This window comes from Eptesicus fuscus, chromosome 20 (assembly GCF_027574615.1).
Source record: "Eptesicus fuscus isolate TK198812 chromosome 20, DD_ASM_mEF_20220401, whole genome shotgun sequence".
In the NCBI taxonomy this organism is placed as follows: Eukaryota; Metazoa; Chordata; class Mammalia; order Chiroptera; family Vespertilionidae; genus Eptesicus; species Eptesicus fuscus.
Genome location: NC_072492.1, coordinates 5,484,119 through 5,498,115, shown reverse-complemented (window position 1 = coordinate 5,498,115; position 13,997 = coordinate 5,484,119). Strand labels below are relative to the sequence as shown.

The 13,997-nt window shown below is 41.2% G+C and overlaps 1 protein-coding gene and 1 long non-coding RNA gene across 2 annotated transcripts in view; one reads left to right on the top strand and one right to left on the bottom strand.

Annotated features, from left to right (window-relative positions):
• Positions 1-7,348: 7,348 nt before the first annotated feature.
• On the bottom strand, positions 7,349-13,750 carry LOC114228312 (uncharacterized). The gene is made up of 2 exons (XR_008554700.1): positions 13,499-13,750; positions 7,349-7,794 (listed from the first exon to the last, which is right to left on the bottom strand). It is a non-coding gene; the product is annotated as an uncharacterized LOC114228312 (long non-coding RNA).
• Positions 13,737-13,997, top strand: part of LOC103300564 (protoheme IX farnesyltransferase, mitochondrial) — a 129,649-nt gene continuing 129,388 nt past the window's right edge. The window contains exon 1 of the mRNA XM_008157450.3: positions 13,737-13,922. Coding sequence (XP_008155672.2) covers positions 13,880-13,922 — 43 coding nt within the window. The 5' untranslated portion in view covers positions 13,737-13,879. The remainder of the gene's footprint in view (positions 13,923-13,997) is intronic.

Genomic DNA, 13,997 nt, shown 5'->3' with positions numbered 1-13,997 from the left:
TTTAGTTTTGTTTTGTTTGCTTAATCCCTTTACCTTTTTCACCCAGCTTCCCAAATCCCTCCCCTCTGACAGCTGTCAGTCTGTTTTGTGTATCTATGAGTCTGTTTCCATTTTGTTTGTTAGTTTATTGTGTTCATGAGATTCCATATGTAAGTGAAATCATATGGTACTTGTCTTTCTCTGACTGGTTTATTTCCCTTCGCATAATACTCTCCAGGTCCCATCCATGCTATCTCAAGAAGTAAGATATCCTTCTTTTTTTATTCTGAGTAGTATTCCATTGTTTAAATGTACCATTCCTTTTTTATCTACTCATCTACTGATAGTCATTTGGGCTGCTTCCAAATATTGGCTATTGTAATTAATGCTGCAATGAACATTGGGGTGATATCTTACTGTGGTTTTAATTTGCATTTCTCTGGTAATTAAGAGCATCTTTTCATATGTCCATTGGCCATCTGTATGTCCTCTTCAGAGAAGTGTCTATTCAGTCTATTCAACTTGAATAGTTGTCTGTCAATGTTTTAATTGGATTGTTTGTTTTTTAGTGTTTAGTTTTTGAGTTCTTTATAGATTTTGTATATTAACCCCTTATCACATATATCATTGACAAATATGTTCTCCCATTCAGTGGGTTGTCTTTTCATGTTGTTGATAGTTTCCTTTGCTATGCAAAAACTTTTTAGTTTGATGTAGTTCATTTGTTTATTTTTTCTTTTGTTTTCTTTACATGAGAAGATATATCAGGAAAAATATTGCAAAGACAGACATTCAAGATTTTACTGCCTACATTTTCTTCTAGAATTTGTAAGGTTTTGAGTTTAATATTTAAGTCTTTAATCTATTTTGAGCTCATTCTTGTTAATGGTTTAAAAAGGTGGTCTAGTTTTATTTTTTATTTTTTGTACATATCTGTCCAATTTTTTCAGCACTATTTGAAATAAATGTTGGGAAATTGTGAGGTATATCTTTACACCATTGTATGTTCTTGCCTCCTTTTTCAAATATTAATTGACCATAAAGGCATGGGTTTAATTCTGGGCTCTCTATTCTGTTCTATTGATCTATATGTCTCCTTTTATGCTAGTTCCATGATGTTTTGATTACTATGGCCTTGTAGTACAGTTTGATATTAGGTAGCATGAGTCCTCCAACTTTGTTCTTCTTTCTCAAGATTGCTGTGGCTATTTGGTATCTTTTGAGAGTCCATATAAATTTTTGGAATATTTGTTCTATTTCTGTGAAATACGCCAGCAGAACCTTGATAGGAATTGCATTGAACTTATAAATTGCTTTGGGTAGTATGGACATTTTAATTATTGTAATTCTTCCTATCCATGAACACAGTATATGCTTCCACTTATTTGTATCTTCTTCAATTTATTTTTTCAGTTTCTTATAATTTTCTGAGTACAGGTCTTTTACATTCTTGGTTATATTTATTCCTAGGTGTTGTGTTGTTTTTGTTTTTTGTTTTTTTGTTTTTTTTGCAATGGTAAATGGGATTGTTTCCTTAGTTTCCCTTTCTGATAGTTCATAATTGGTGTATAAAAATGCAATCAAGCCCTAGCTGGTTTGGCTCAGTGGATAGAGCATTGGTCTGTGGACTCAAGGGTCCCAGGTTTGATTCTGGTTAAGGGCATATGCCCAGGTTGCTGGCTTGATCCTCAGTAGGGGGCATGCAGGAGGCAGCCAATCAATGATTCCCTCTTATCATTGATGTTTCTATCTCTCTCTTCCTCTCCCTTCCTCTCAGAAATCAATAAAAATATGTTAAAAATGCAATCAATTTCTGGATATTTATTTTGTCTCCTGCTACTTTACTGAATTCATTTATCAGTTCTAGTAGATTTTTGGTGGAATCTTTAGGGTTTTCTACATACAGTATTATGTCATCTGCAAATAATGACAGTTTACTTCTTCCTTTTCAATTTGGATGCCTTTTATCCCTTCTTGTCAGATCACTGTGGCTAGGACTTCCAGCACTATGTTGAAAAGAGTAGTAAAAGCTGATATCCTTGTCTTGTTCCAGATTTTAAGGGAAATGCTTGTAGTTTTTGCCCATTGAGTATGATGTTTGCTGTGGGTTTGTCATATATGGCCTTTAGTACACTGAGGTGTGCTCCCTCTATTTCCACTTTGCTAAGAGTTTTTATCCAAAGGGCTGTCTGATTTTATGCATGTATTGATATGAACCTTTATTTTGTTTATGTGATCTATCACATTTATTGATTTGCAGATATTATACCAACTTTGCATCTCCAGATTCACCACCATGTTGGATCATTGATTGTAGAATTTTTAATGTATATAATACTCGTCAAAATTAAAATAGGAACATACTATAGGTAACGGTTTTGTTTATTCAAGTATAGTCTATGAACATTTTAATACCTATAAACAACCTTACCTTTACAAAATATTTACAATGTGGACATAAAGCAATTTATTCAGTCAATACATATCATTTTGTATTTACCAAGTATTGTTACTGGACATTTAAGAGGTTGTTTTCAAATTTTGTTCTAATGAGCTAATAGATAATTCTTTTTTACAAATTTATTATTATTTCCTTAGGTTAAAATCTTTGAAGTAGAATGCACAGATATGAACTTTTTGAGGCTTTTAATACAAACTGCCTTCCAGAGAGAGTATACAAATTTACACCCTCCTCATTCTGCACCCTAACAGCACTGAGTTCATTCTGTCCCTGTAATTTTGTACATTTATTATTTATTTCACATTTTAAGAGTAGTACTCCCTTGTCTGTCATATGTGATACAATTGCTTACTCATTTTTATTGCCTTTTAACTTGGTTAGTTGCCTTTTAACTTGATTAGTTGTTTTGGACACAAAAAAAAGTTATAAATTTTTAGGTTAAAAATGTATGTATCTTCATTTTTCTGGATTCTATTATTTAAGACATGCTTAGGTTTATCCTTCCCAGGCTTAGATTTTCTTCTATTAATGCATTTAAATTTTTTAATCCACCTGAAATAAATTTTGGGAAATTGTGAGGTATAGACATAACATTTTTTCTCCCAAGTGAGATTCAGTGGCCCTAGCTGTTTTAATGTAAGCACTCTTTTCCATACTAATTTTGCATGCCACCCTTAGCTAAATAGGCCAAATGCTTATATTTTCTTTGGTCTATTGTTGGACTTTTATCCTGTTCCAGTGATCTTACTCTCTACTCTTGGGCAAGTACCACCAAGTTATTTTAGCTGTTGGAGCTTTACAGTACAATTTAACACCTTAGCAGACAGACCTACCTTATTCTGTTTTATTTTCTAATTTTTCTTGGCTATTCTTGTTCATTTATTATTCCTGAAAAACTTTAGAATCATTTTATTAGGTACTGTGACTGGGATTATATTATGGCCATAGATTAAATTAGAGAGCATTAACTTCATTACATATCTCTCCTAATATCTTTCATTTTCTTCTTCTTTTATGTTCCTTTGGTAGAGTAGTACTTGTATATTTCACTGCTCACCTACAGTTCGGAGATGCCTTACATTGCAGTTATATCAGTGCCATTTGATTGGTTCTGACTGATGGGCTGGAAATATAACAGACATTTGCCATTTGTGATCAGGGAATTAAGAGTAAGGCGAGTCCTTCACACTCTCTCCACCTCTAAGGTAGTGACTGCAGAGGCCACGTATTGGAATGTAGTCACAGGAGGGAAGCAGCCTGGATCTGCCAGCTGTTGCTTGGAGGATGGCCGTGTTGAGTGTCACACAGCCCGCATCAAGCTTTAAGTGAACAAGAGGTAAACCTTGTGTGTGTCATGTCGATTTGAGGATTTATTTGTCACCATAGTACAGTCCCTCAGTAAAGGTTGCAAATTTCTTAATCCGTTCCTGTCTAAATGTTGATATCTTGGTTGTTCCTGTGACAGGGGAAATCACAGTGTGGCTTACCATATTACTACTTCATAGCGATGGGTGAGGAAGGGAATAGATAGGGCGTAGGAACTTCAGGGCTGCGCCAGCTTCTATTTCTGGCTGTAGTTCCAGCTCACACTCAGCCAGGGCTCGGGGCACCGCTCCAAGGCAGTGCTTCCCCACTGGAACCCACTTCCTCAGTTGGGAGCCAGCTTCGCAGCTGCCCTGCGTTACTTAGCCTGGGAACTCCTTCCAAGTCTGAATGTGATTGAACGCTTCAAGCAGCCTCTGTGTCTGTACCTGAGACATTCACTCCCAGGTTCTGTTTGTCCTGGCGCCCAGCCCCTCTCGCTCCAAGTTCGAGGAGGGAAGTATTGATTGAATTTTGCTGACTTACTGGCCCCTCTCTTCCTCCCTACAAGAGTCTCATCCTTTATATGCCATGAATCATGGGTGGATGGGTTCTTTTCTCAATCTGGCCTCACCTAAACTCTAATTTGCAGAAATTTTTAGAAATGACAGCCAAATGGGTGCTACCCCCGGTTTCAAATGCAGGCGTTCTTCTCAGAGAGAATTTGAGAGGGGGAATTAATGACATGTGCAAACATCCTTTTAAACGAGCGGTCCTTTCACGGATGTTTTCAGGAGAACTTGGAAAAGACTGAATGGAAACCCAGATGTCGGTTGAGGGAACAAGTTATCTTCTCTCTCCCCTCCTCCAACCTCCGCATGTGGCGGGGAGTAGCAATGCAGAGATTTATTTTCCCACTGAAACCTTCCCCAGAAAATGGAAATGATTACAGTCAGTTTCAAATAATATTTTTCCCTCGGTTGCATAAATCACGAATGCTAGCCAGTCACTTTCAGTTGATGTCGGCCTTGTGTCTCTGCCGGTTCCTGGTTGCCAAACACCCATTCACGGATGAGATCTTATCTATGGAAAAAGCTTTTCACTATTCTGGGGTGAAATATATTAAACACGAATGTTGTGTTTTTTTGAAAACGAAACTATTCAATTTAAACAGCTATCAGATTATGTCCTTTTAATATTTCTGGCATTAACATTATCTTTTCTGAAGTGATTATATGTACACTTCAGATGGTAGTGTGATTTGTTTTATACCCCTTTATAAAGTTAAATGTTGGCACTCCTATGTTGGTTTCTAAATTATTCTTGAACTTTTTTCTGGTCTGTATAATCCTAAACCCTATGAACCACTGGAATGTATCTTCAAATAGATTTTCAACAAGTGGAATATTTTCTGAGCCCTTACGTTTCTGAGGATGCCTGCCTGGCCCACTGAAAGACAAATTGCTGGGTATAAAGTTCTTAGCTCATAACTTTCCCCCTCAAAACCCTGTGGAGTCATTTGGCATCTAACTGTTGCAGAGGAAATGTCTGAGACCAACCCAAGGTTTTGTGTTCTTGTAAATAAGTTTCTAATGGATTGTTTCAAGATTTTTGTTTTACGTATTATACCTTCCCCTTTCTCAAGGCATTGCAATGCACTTTCTCCAAGTGCAGTCCACTGAGATAGGATTTGTAGTTGCTGGTGGCCAAGGGGCCAGATTCTAGCATCACCTAATTTCAAATCTAATTCCACACTTTACTAGCCATTGTATCCTTGGATAGTGTTATGGGATGAATCTTCCCTCGTCCCCCCAACCCCCCAAAAAAAGATATGTTGACATCCTTACCCCAGTACCTGTGAATGTGACCTTAGTTAGAAATAGGATCTTTGCAGATGTAATCAAATTAAGATGAGGCCATTAGGGTGGGCCCTAACCCAATAAAACTCATGTCCTATGACAGGGAAATGTGGACACAGACACGCACACGCAGGATGCCTTGTGAAGACAGAGACCAGAAGAAAGCCATGTGAAGACAGAGACAGAGTTAGTTTGCTGCCACAAGCCCAGGAGGCTACAGGAAGTGGGAAGAGCAAGGAAGATCCCGCCCCCACCCCAGAGGTTTCTGAGGGAGCATGGCGCTGCCCATTCCTTAATGGGAGGCAATACACACCTGTTGTCCTAAGCCACTTGGTTTATGGTTTTTGTTATGGCAGCCCTAGGAAACTAATATAGTTGTCTCAAAGACCTTGAGCTTCAATTAGTTTACCTTAAAAAATGTGAAGAACGTGTTAGTTATAAGGTTGAAAGGTTAAATGTGATTAAATGAGATGATCTGTACATTCTGGCAGGTAGGGAACATCTAATAAATAGAATGGTTGTTATCAATATTGTCTCCGCCACCATCACCTTCCTTGAGTAGCCTTCTCTCCTGGAAATGCTTTCTTTTTCTGTACTCTTGACATTTTTATGCAAAGCTTATGTGATTTTTATAAAATAATATTGTTTCTTAACTACATTCTAGGCCCACCCCCAAAGACTTTGATTCAGTAGGTCTTGGGTAGGCCTCTGGAATGAGTATTATGTGAAGGTGTCCAGAAATGAACTCTCATTAAGTATTGAAAGTACAACATAATTTAAGTCATAAACCTGTTCTATTACATCGATATTGGTATTCCTGTTCTACAAATATGGAAACTGAGGTCAAAGGAAATTGAACCCAAGTCAGAAAAGGTAAAATCAAGTAATTTTTTGAGGCCGAACTTCAATAACTTTACTAGTTTGATGAAATGTGAAACTCTAGACTCGTATGAAAAAATGCCAGATAATGAGGACTCTATAATATATAAAATATGGGAGACAGTCCAGTGTTAGGATTGAGAACACATGCTCTGGAATCAGACAGGATTACATTCTAGCTGGAGCACTCACTTTCTACCGATGCAAAGATTATTTAACCTTTTAAGGCCTCGAATTCTTCATCTGAAAATGGGAATAGCTTGCCTCAGGGTTGTTGTGAGAAGTGAATGAGATGTCATGATAAAGCATTTCCTACACCACCAGTAGGTGCTAAACAAATGGTATATTTGCAAATATGCATTGGCATTTATAAAAAAGAAATCAACATCTTCACTTTCTGCTATTGTCTTAAATATACACATGCAGAGAGAAAGAACAGCCACAGATGAGAGCTAGTCCCGAACGTTAAAAAAGATGTGATGCCCATGCTTTCCCAGGAGCTTATTGTTTGGACAGTAATTTTTCTGGAATTCTCTTATTGATTTGCCTTTAGTAAGTCTTCTTGTATTTTAGAATTCTCTATTTTGATAATATTGATGGGTCATTTACCAGAATAGGTAAGACATTTTTAAGAGTTCCTAGTAGCTAAATATAAATTGTGTATTTAAGGATATTTATGGGTTATGATTTCCTCCACCTAGTGCCCAATAGGACGTGTTACCTGCTCCTCTTGGAACATTTCACCATATTCTTCACTAGGCTCTAAGATGCTGAGGAGGGAACCAGGAAAGGGATGTGGGAAAGCGGGACATTTTGACATCATCAAGGGAGTTGGGCACAGTGTAGAACAAAGGAACAAGACAGGAAATGAATCTGCACAAAATTGCTTCTTTTATTTTTGTGTTATTTAAACCACTGTGTATCCTATCGTATTGGAAACAGGCACCATACTCAGATGTCCTTTACTTTTGTGAGACAGGACATGCTTCCTAGCTATCTGACATGACTGCAGTTGTGTCTCAAGATGCCTTCAGTGAGCTTGAGGCCAGGCTGCTCAGCAATCCTGTCCCGGAGGGATGCCTGGCCAGGAAGCAGTGAACAGGACACCAAACGGCAGCCTGAGCATAACGATGCGCTTGTAGCAGTAAGTCTGCAGGTGGATGTCCCGGACCTGGGCGGTGGCTCGGCCATTTCATCAGGACCGGCTCCGTTTTCCACGGTGCCGTCCCAGCGTGCTCGCTGTCCTCAGGCTTGTCACGTCAGAGTTCAAGGTGGCTGCCTCGGTGTCCGAAATTACACTCTCAGCCCTGCTTCCTGAGAATAAACGGGGAAAGCATGCCCGCTGTTTAAGCAGTAAACGAATTACCCCCAGAAGCCTTGCCATCAGGTTTCTCCTCCTAGCTCTCTAGGCAAAACTGAGTAATGTGGCCACCCCAAGCTGTAAATATGGAAGAGAATCAGGCACATGTGATCCAGATTCCTCTGGCGTAGAGCAATGATTCAGCTCCTGGGACTGGCTGACTTCAGCATCCCTGGACTGCACTTCTCCCTTTTGGTACCCCAAGCCATGGACAGAAGCGAGCCCTGGGATGGAAACCTAGTGGCAGGTTACAGCTGAGGTGCAATGTCTCATGGGACTGATCTTGGACTAGGATCCTATCCTGTTGTTAGTGGTCACCTTAGAATTGTTACGAGACACCAGGCACTGATTTAAGCTATTCAAGCTCAGAGGAGGCTGATTTGTAAACTTTAATCTGTACACTCAGTGAAACATCCATTCAAATAAGAACCCAATGGGGTTACCTGCTCTGGCTCCAAAGCCACCCTTCCATTGCATCTAGTGGTGCTGAAGCTTCCGGTCTGCAGACCACACTCCTGAAAGCTCACTGTTTGGCTCTGCAGGTAAGGGGCAGCAATGGTGCAAGACTGGGCCATGGGGTAGGAGCTTCCTCCCCCCGCCTGCTTCCCGTCTGCTTGCAGTGCCTGTGCAGCTCAGCCCAATGCTTCTTCACTCCAGTAGCCGAAGCTGAGCCCAGGGGACAGTTTTTCTAAAACACAGAGAACCAGCTTGGCCAGGTCTCCCTCAAAGACCACAGCACCAGCGGCACATGCCCCTGCTCCTCTGTTTCTCAACTGTAATACTCCTGACTTCGCTTTCGGTCCCTCAGCTGTAGAAGTGGTAACTGCTTCCTGTAGTTGTACATCTGTGACACCAGTTTTCCTTTTAACCTTCCAATTACTTAGGTAACAACTTTATATGTGCTAATCTTTATGTTAAATTCTCTGTTCAGGTAATTGGTGTGATTTCTGTCTTCTGATTGGACTTGACTCAGTAGCATTGTCATGAAGACAGACAGCCAAAGGCACAGTCCTTATGAAATAAACAGTCTATGCTTCCCTACTCCTAACCTGCCTTTGCCACACCCCTAAAGGATCAGAAGGGCAGATCCCACCTGACTAGAAGGAGCCTGAGTATCACGTTTTTCCAGGACCCCCTTTCAAAGCAGAGGACCTCTCTCAAGCAAGAAGCATACCCAGGCCTAACTTATCACCAGCCACTCCCAAAATCATAGCACCAGGGGAAGAACCATTCAAAGTCATGGGTGGGGCCCTGGCTGGGTGGCTAAGTTGGTTGGAGCATCGTCCTGTGTACCGAAAGATTTCAGGTTTGATCTTTAGTCCAGGCCCATACAGGAGGCAACAGATCAATATTTCTCTCTCTCTAAAATCAATAAAAACATATCCTTGGGTGAGGATTAAAAAACAAAGTGATGGGTAGGGGTGAGGAATATATTTCAAGGGAGGAAAATCTAAAGGCCAGGAATCTCCAGAGACTGAATCCAAAGAGATGTGAAATCAAAACCCAATATTTTAATCCCTTTGACCTCTCTCCAAAAGCTTGACTCTTCGTAACATGCCCATAATAGCCTGGTACTTTATCAAAGTTAGCTCTCTTTTCTGAGGATGGGGTACCCTCATCCTGAAGAATGTTACGCAAAGTCAACTCTGCAGCAAAAGCTACTGGTGAGTATGGTGACCACCAGTGAGGGAAGCCGACAATCTTTAGCAGCAATCTCCACATCACAAGACTTGTGTCTAACAAATTGGGGCCTGCGGTGTAAACTCATGTGCCCTCATTCCTAAACAGCATAGAAAGAACATGCAAATCCTTATTTTTTTAAAAAAAAAACAAAAAACTTTTCTTTTTCTAGATTCTGAGTTCCATAAGCTTCATCAAGCTGTTTTATTACAACACATTTTTGAATAGCACAATCCCAAATTTTCCCTCTCAAAATATTTCTTAAAAACTACTAACATTTTATTTTTGAAGCATATAGGGAATCATTTAATGGTGAGAGCTATCATTTTTTGAGCTGACCATGAGCCAGGCATATTAGTGCAGAAAACCTAAAGTAACAGTGCCGGAAACGGAACATTGTCACTTGGTAGTTATGTGAAAAGGGAACCTGGGAAGGCTGGTCAACCTTGAAGCTAAAGGTCAGAGCAAACCACTCCCTATCTAATTGAGACAAGGGTAACTGAGGCAACTTCCCCACCAAATAATCATGTAAATCCTTATTGATAAGATAATCTGTCTGTTACTGGAATTACCTGCCTAAGGGCAATGGGTGTATCTCAGAACTCCAATAAAAGGGATGGCAAAGGCCAGAGCAGGGGTAGTCCTCCCACTAGAGGTGGGCTCCCGCCTGGCCCCCCATTTACCCAAATTGATTCTTTTCTAGCTTCTCTTCATTTTGATTGCGGCCTTCTCCAGAAACCGGACCTGAACGGGAACCCTGAAACATGCGGGACGTGACAAGGGATCCCACATAACAGTGTGTTAACAAGGGAGAATTTTATTTTCCCCCATGTCATCAGCCCAAGGCTAGTAAGGCAGTTCCATATCAAGCAAGGAAAGACTTGCTCTCTACTATTAAGGAAACTTAGAAGTTAAACACATCACTTCTGCTTACATCCCATTGATCAGAAGTAGTCACAAAGTCACACCAAGCTGCAAGGGGGGCTGGGAATGCAGTCTTTATTCTGGACTTTGAAAGAGTTACCGTCTACTCAGAAGTCCTGTCATATGGTATAAAATTCAGTACATGTAGAAAGACTCTCAAGAAGAAATTTTATTTCAAATTTTGCAACAAATCCACTACAGAACAAAGTTGGATTCAAGAACAGCTTGGTTTTTAAATAAGTGCTGAAACATTAAAGGAAAATAAGAGGAGCCATTATCTAGGCAAAGTTTGATAACATCAATTTTTAAAAGGTAAGATACAAAGCTTTATATTGATTATTTAGAATCATGTTTAAAAATACATAAGCAGACCTAGCTGGTTTGGCTCAGTGGATAGAGTGTTGGCCCATGGACAGAAGGGTCTTGGGTTCCAATCTGGTCAAGGGCACTGACCTGAGTTGTAGACTCCATCCCGGGCTCCGGTCACAGGACGGTGTGTGCAGGAGGCAACCAATCAATGTGTCTCTCTCACGTTAATGTTTCTCTCTGTCTCTCCCCCTCCCTTCCACTCTCTCTAAAAAAAAAAAAAAGTAAATGAAAAAATAACCTCAGGTGAGGATTAACCAAAAAGTAAAATAAAATATATAAGCAAGTGATAATTGTAGTTAATGACATTAACATAAAATTAAATGCTACGACTCAACTTTCAATAATTATGAGATAACTAAAATTATGCTGTCAGCTAAAAATGTTTTTAATTCTTTATAATGTATCTCTTTTCATAGGAATACTAACAAAATAAACAGATAATTAAAAACATAACCTACACAATACATTTTATTTGAAATGTACATATTCAAAAATCCAAAGTTAAGATGTGTAATTGTGAGACCTACATCATTTCATTGTGAAAATGTTATGGGTAGAATGAGGGACAATAAAGACAATGAGATGGAATAGATTCTGGCTTGGATGTCTGGAGGCAGTTTTATCACTTAGAGTATATTACCTACCTGTCTGGGCCTCAGTTTCTAAATCTTTATGAACTGAGAAGTTCGAGCTTATGGATATCAAGCCCTATTATGAGGCAGAGCTTATATAAGGAATTTTCTAAGGGAACTTGTCCAGGAAAAGTTAGTCTAATGAAGCAAGATAGTTTGAAACCAGGAAATCTGCTTCACCTTAGAATAAAAATTGTCCTTACGAATATACTCCAATCTCCAAAATTGTTTGTTCATGTGTGTTTGTGTGTGTGTGCGTTAAGACTAGGATTTCCCAAGTTTTCACGGTCCTCAGAACAGCAACAAGTCTAGGTCCACAGTGAGGGCAGGTGACTGGCCCAGGGAATCACTGCGTTCGTTTCCGCAGCCTCCCTGCAGATACGTGTGGTCATAGCAACATATGTGACCATGAACCTCTTCTTTCCAGAAGTATCTTCAGGGATTACTTTTCAGGAGAGTATGCTTTGGTACTATTGACATAGGCTAACTACAAATATTACATAGATGAATGCATTTTCTGACCAATCAAGCCAGAATGCACTAGTCTTTTAGGCATGTCTCCCATAAAACATTTACTCTGGTTCCTCTCAATAAATAATAACCTATGCATTCATTTGTGTACTTAATCAGACCATGGCCCTGTATTTAGAAAAGATTTTAAATGAAGGAAAAATATGTTGGCCAAGGAGGGACAATGTCTATTAAACCCCTTGTCTATCATAAGACTACAGAATCTGGGAATTCATGATTTCTGAGTAGATGAAATAAAATATTCATGTTAATCAACATTTTAGACATAACTGTGTTGTCAAGTTAATAAAAAAAATAAATCTGAACTCCAGTAAGTCTCAGTTATGCGCCCAAATACTTGTGGTGCTTTAAAAAGAAACGTACAAGTTCCTTCCATTCATTCCACACCCCTTCTGATTTAATAGGTCTGGAGGTGGCTCAGACATCTGTAATTTTTAATGTTCTATATGTGATTGTGACAGGCAGCCAAGATTGAACTACTGTGCTTTATAAATCACAGAAGCTGTGACCCTTCACGATGCTTGGGTGAATGGCATGGCGAAGTAACACTGTCACAGGTATGGAACTCGGCAGCTAGGTCATTTTGGACGGATCACTTAAACCTCTTTGAGCCTTAACATGTTATTCACAAAGAGGATAATGTTTGCTGCAGATATAAACGTCACATGTTCATAAAAACACATGGAAAATTGTAAGGAGTTTCAGAACTTTTAACATAGCATTTAATGCTTTCTTTCTCTCCATGGTCTACTGTTCCTCCAATGGAGTACCAAGTTTAAATCTCTGAGGCCTTGCCTGCCCCTGCTCCACCGGACTGCTGTCTCTGTCCCACCACACTCCCCACCTGGCAAGCCCCTCCCCCTGTTGGTACACAGCAAGCTCCCACAGAATCAACCTTGTGTTTGTTGACCAAGGTGAGCCAAAATACTACCACTTCACCTTGAAAACAGACAGAAATTCCCCTTACAAATCCCAGTTACCGGTTTGTTCTTTTTCAAAGGCTGCATCCTTTTTCTTCCGTGTATTTTAGTTGTGGAACCCACACAAGAGAACAGAGGGGCGGGCTGCTGAGATCTACCCCAGTAATCACTACACAAGTGACAATTTACTAGGTCTTAGATGTGCAGGCACCTGGCAACCCCCGGAGAGACACGATTTCATTCTCCCCACCATCTACAACACATGTAGTATTATTATTCCCGCTGTACGGCTATTAGGTTCAGAGGGCTTGAGCAATTAGCTCAGGCAGGTGACAGGTCGGGGGGTGGAGCCAGTGCTCAAATGCAGATCTCACTCCAGAGCCCGAAATCTGAACCGCGGTGCGCACCCGCTTCATTTTAAGAGGCTCTGACAGCCGCCTTCCCGGGGTGTGCCAGGAACACGCAACCCCCCGTACGTCGGTCCTCCCGCTTGACAGCGAACACAGTAAAGCTGTAACTGCGATCAGACTGGAGGGTGGAAGCTTCGTCCCAAGAACCACTTCCTCTCGGCGATTCGGGCACCAACAAGGATCCCAAAGTACCTTTAAACCGCCCGCGAGCATTCCGCAGCCAGGCCCAGCCCGTCGCCCAGCTCTCCCGCGGCGGCCCGAGAACACCAGCCGACCTCGGGGCGGAGGCGCGGGCCCGCCGTCCGCTACGGCTCCTTCCGGGGGCCGCAGCCGCCCGAGCGCCTCGCGTTTCCTGCAAGTCCCTCGGGCCTCCGACCTTCCAGTGCTGCGGTCTCGCGCGGGTCCCGTTCCCCAGGTCCGCAAGCACAGTCCTTTACTTCCGCGTTCCGCCTCCGGAAGTGACGCACCGGAAGCCCCTTTCCTGTACGGGGCGGGGAAGGAAGATGGCGGCGCCCAGCAGCCGGTGAGGAGAGAGGACACGGGGCCCCCGGAGAGCGGCCAGACTCGTGCGTGATGGCCACCTCCTCCCACACTCTCTCCTCACGCCTCCTGACAGGTACTGCACCGCCCTCGGGCACGACTTTGGGAAAATTCCCTTGTTTTTGGCACGTACTACACCTGGTTGTGGCTG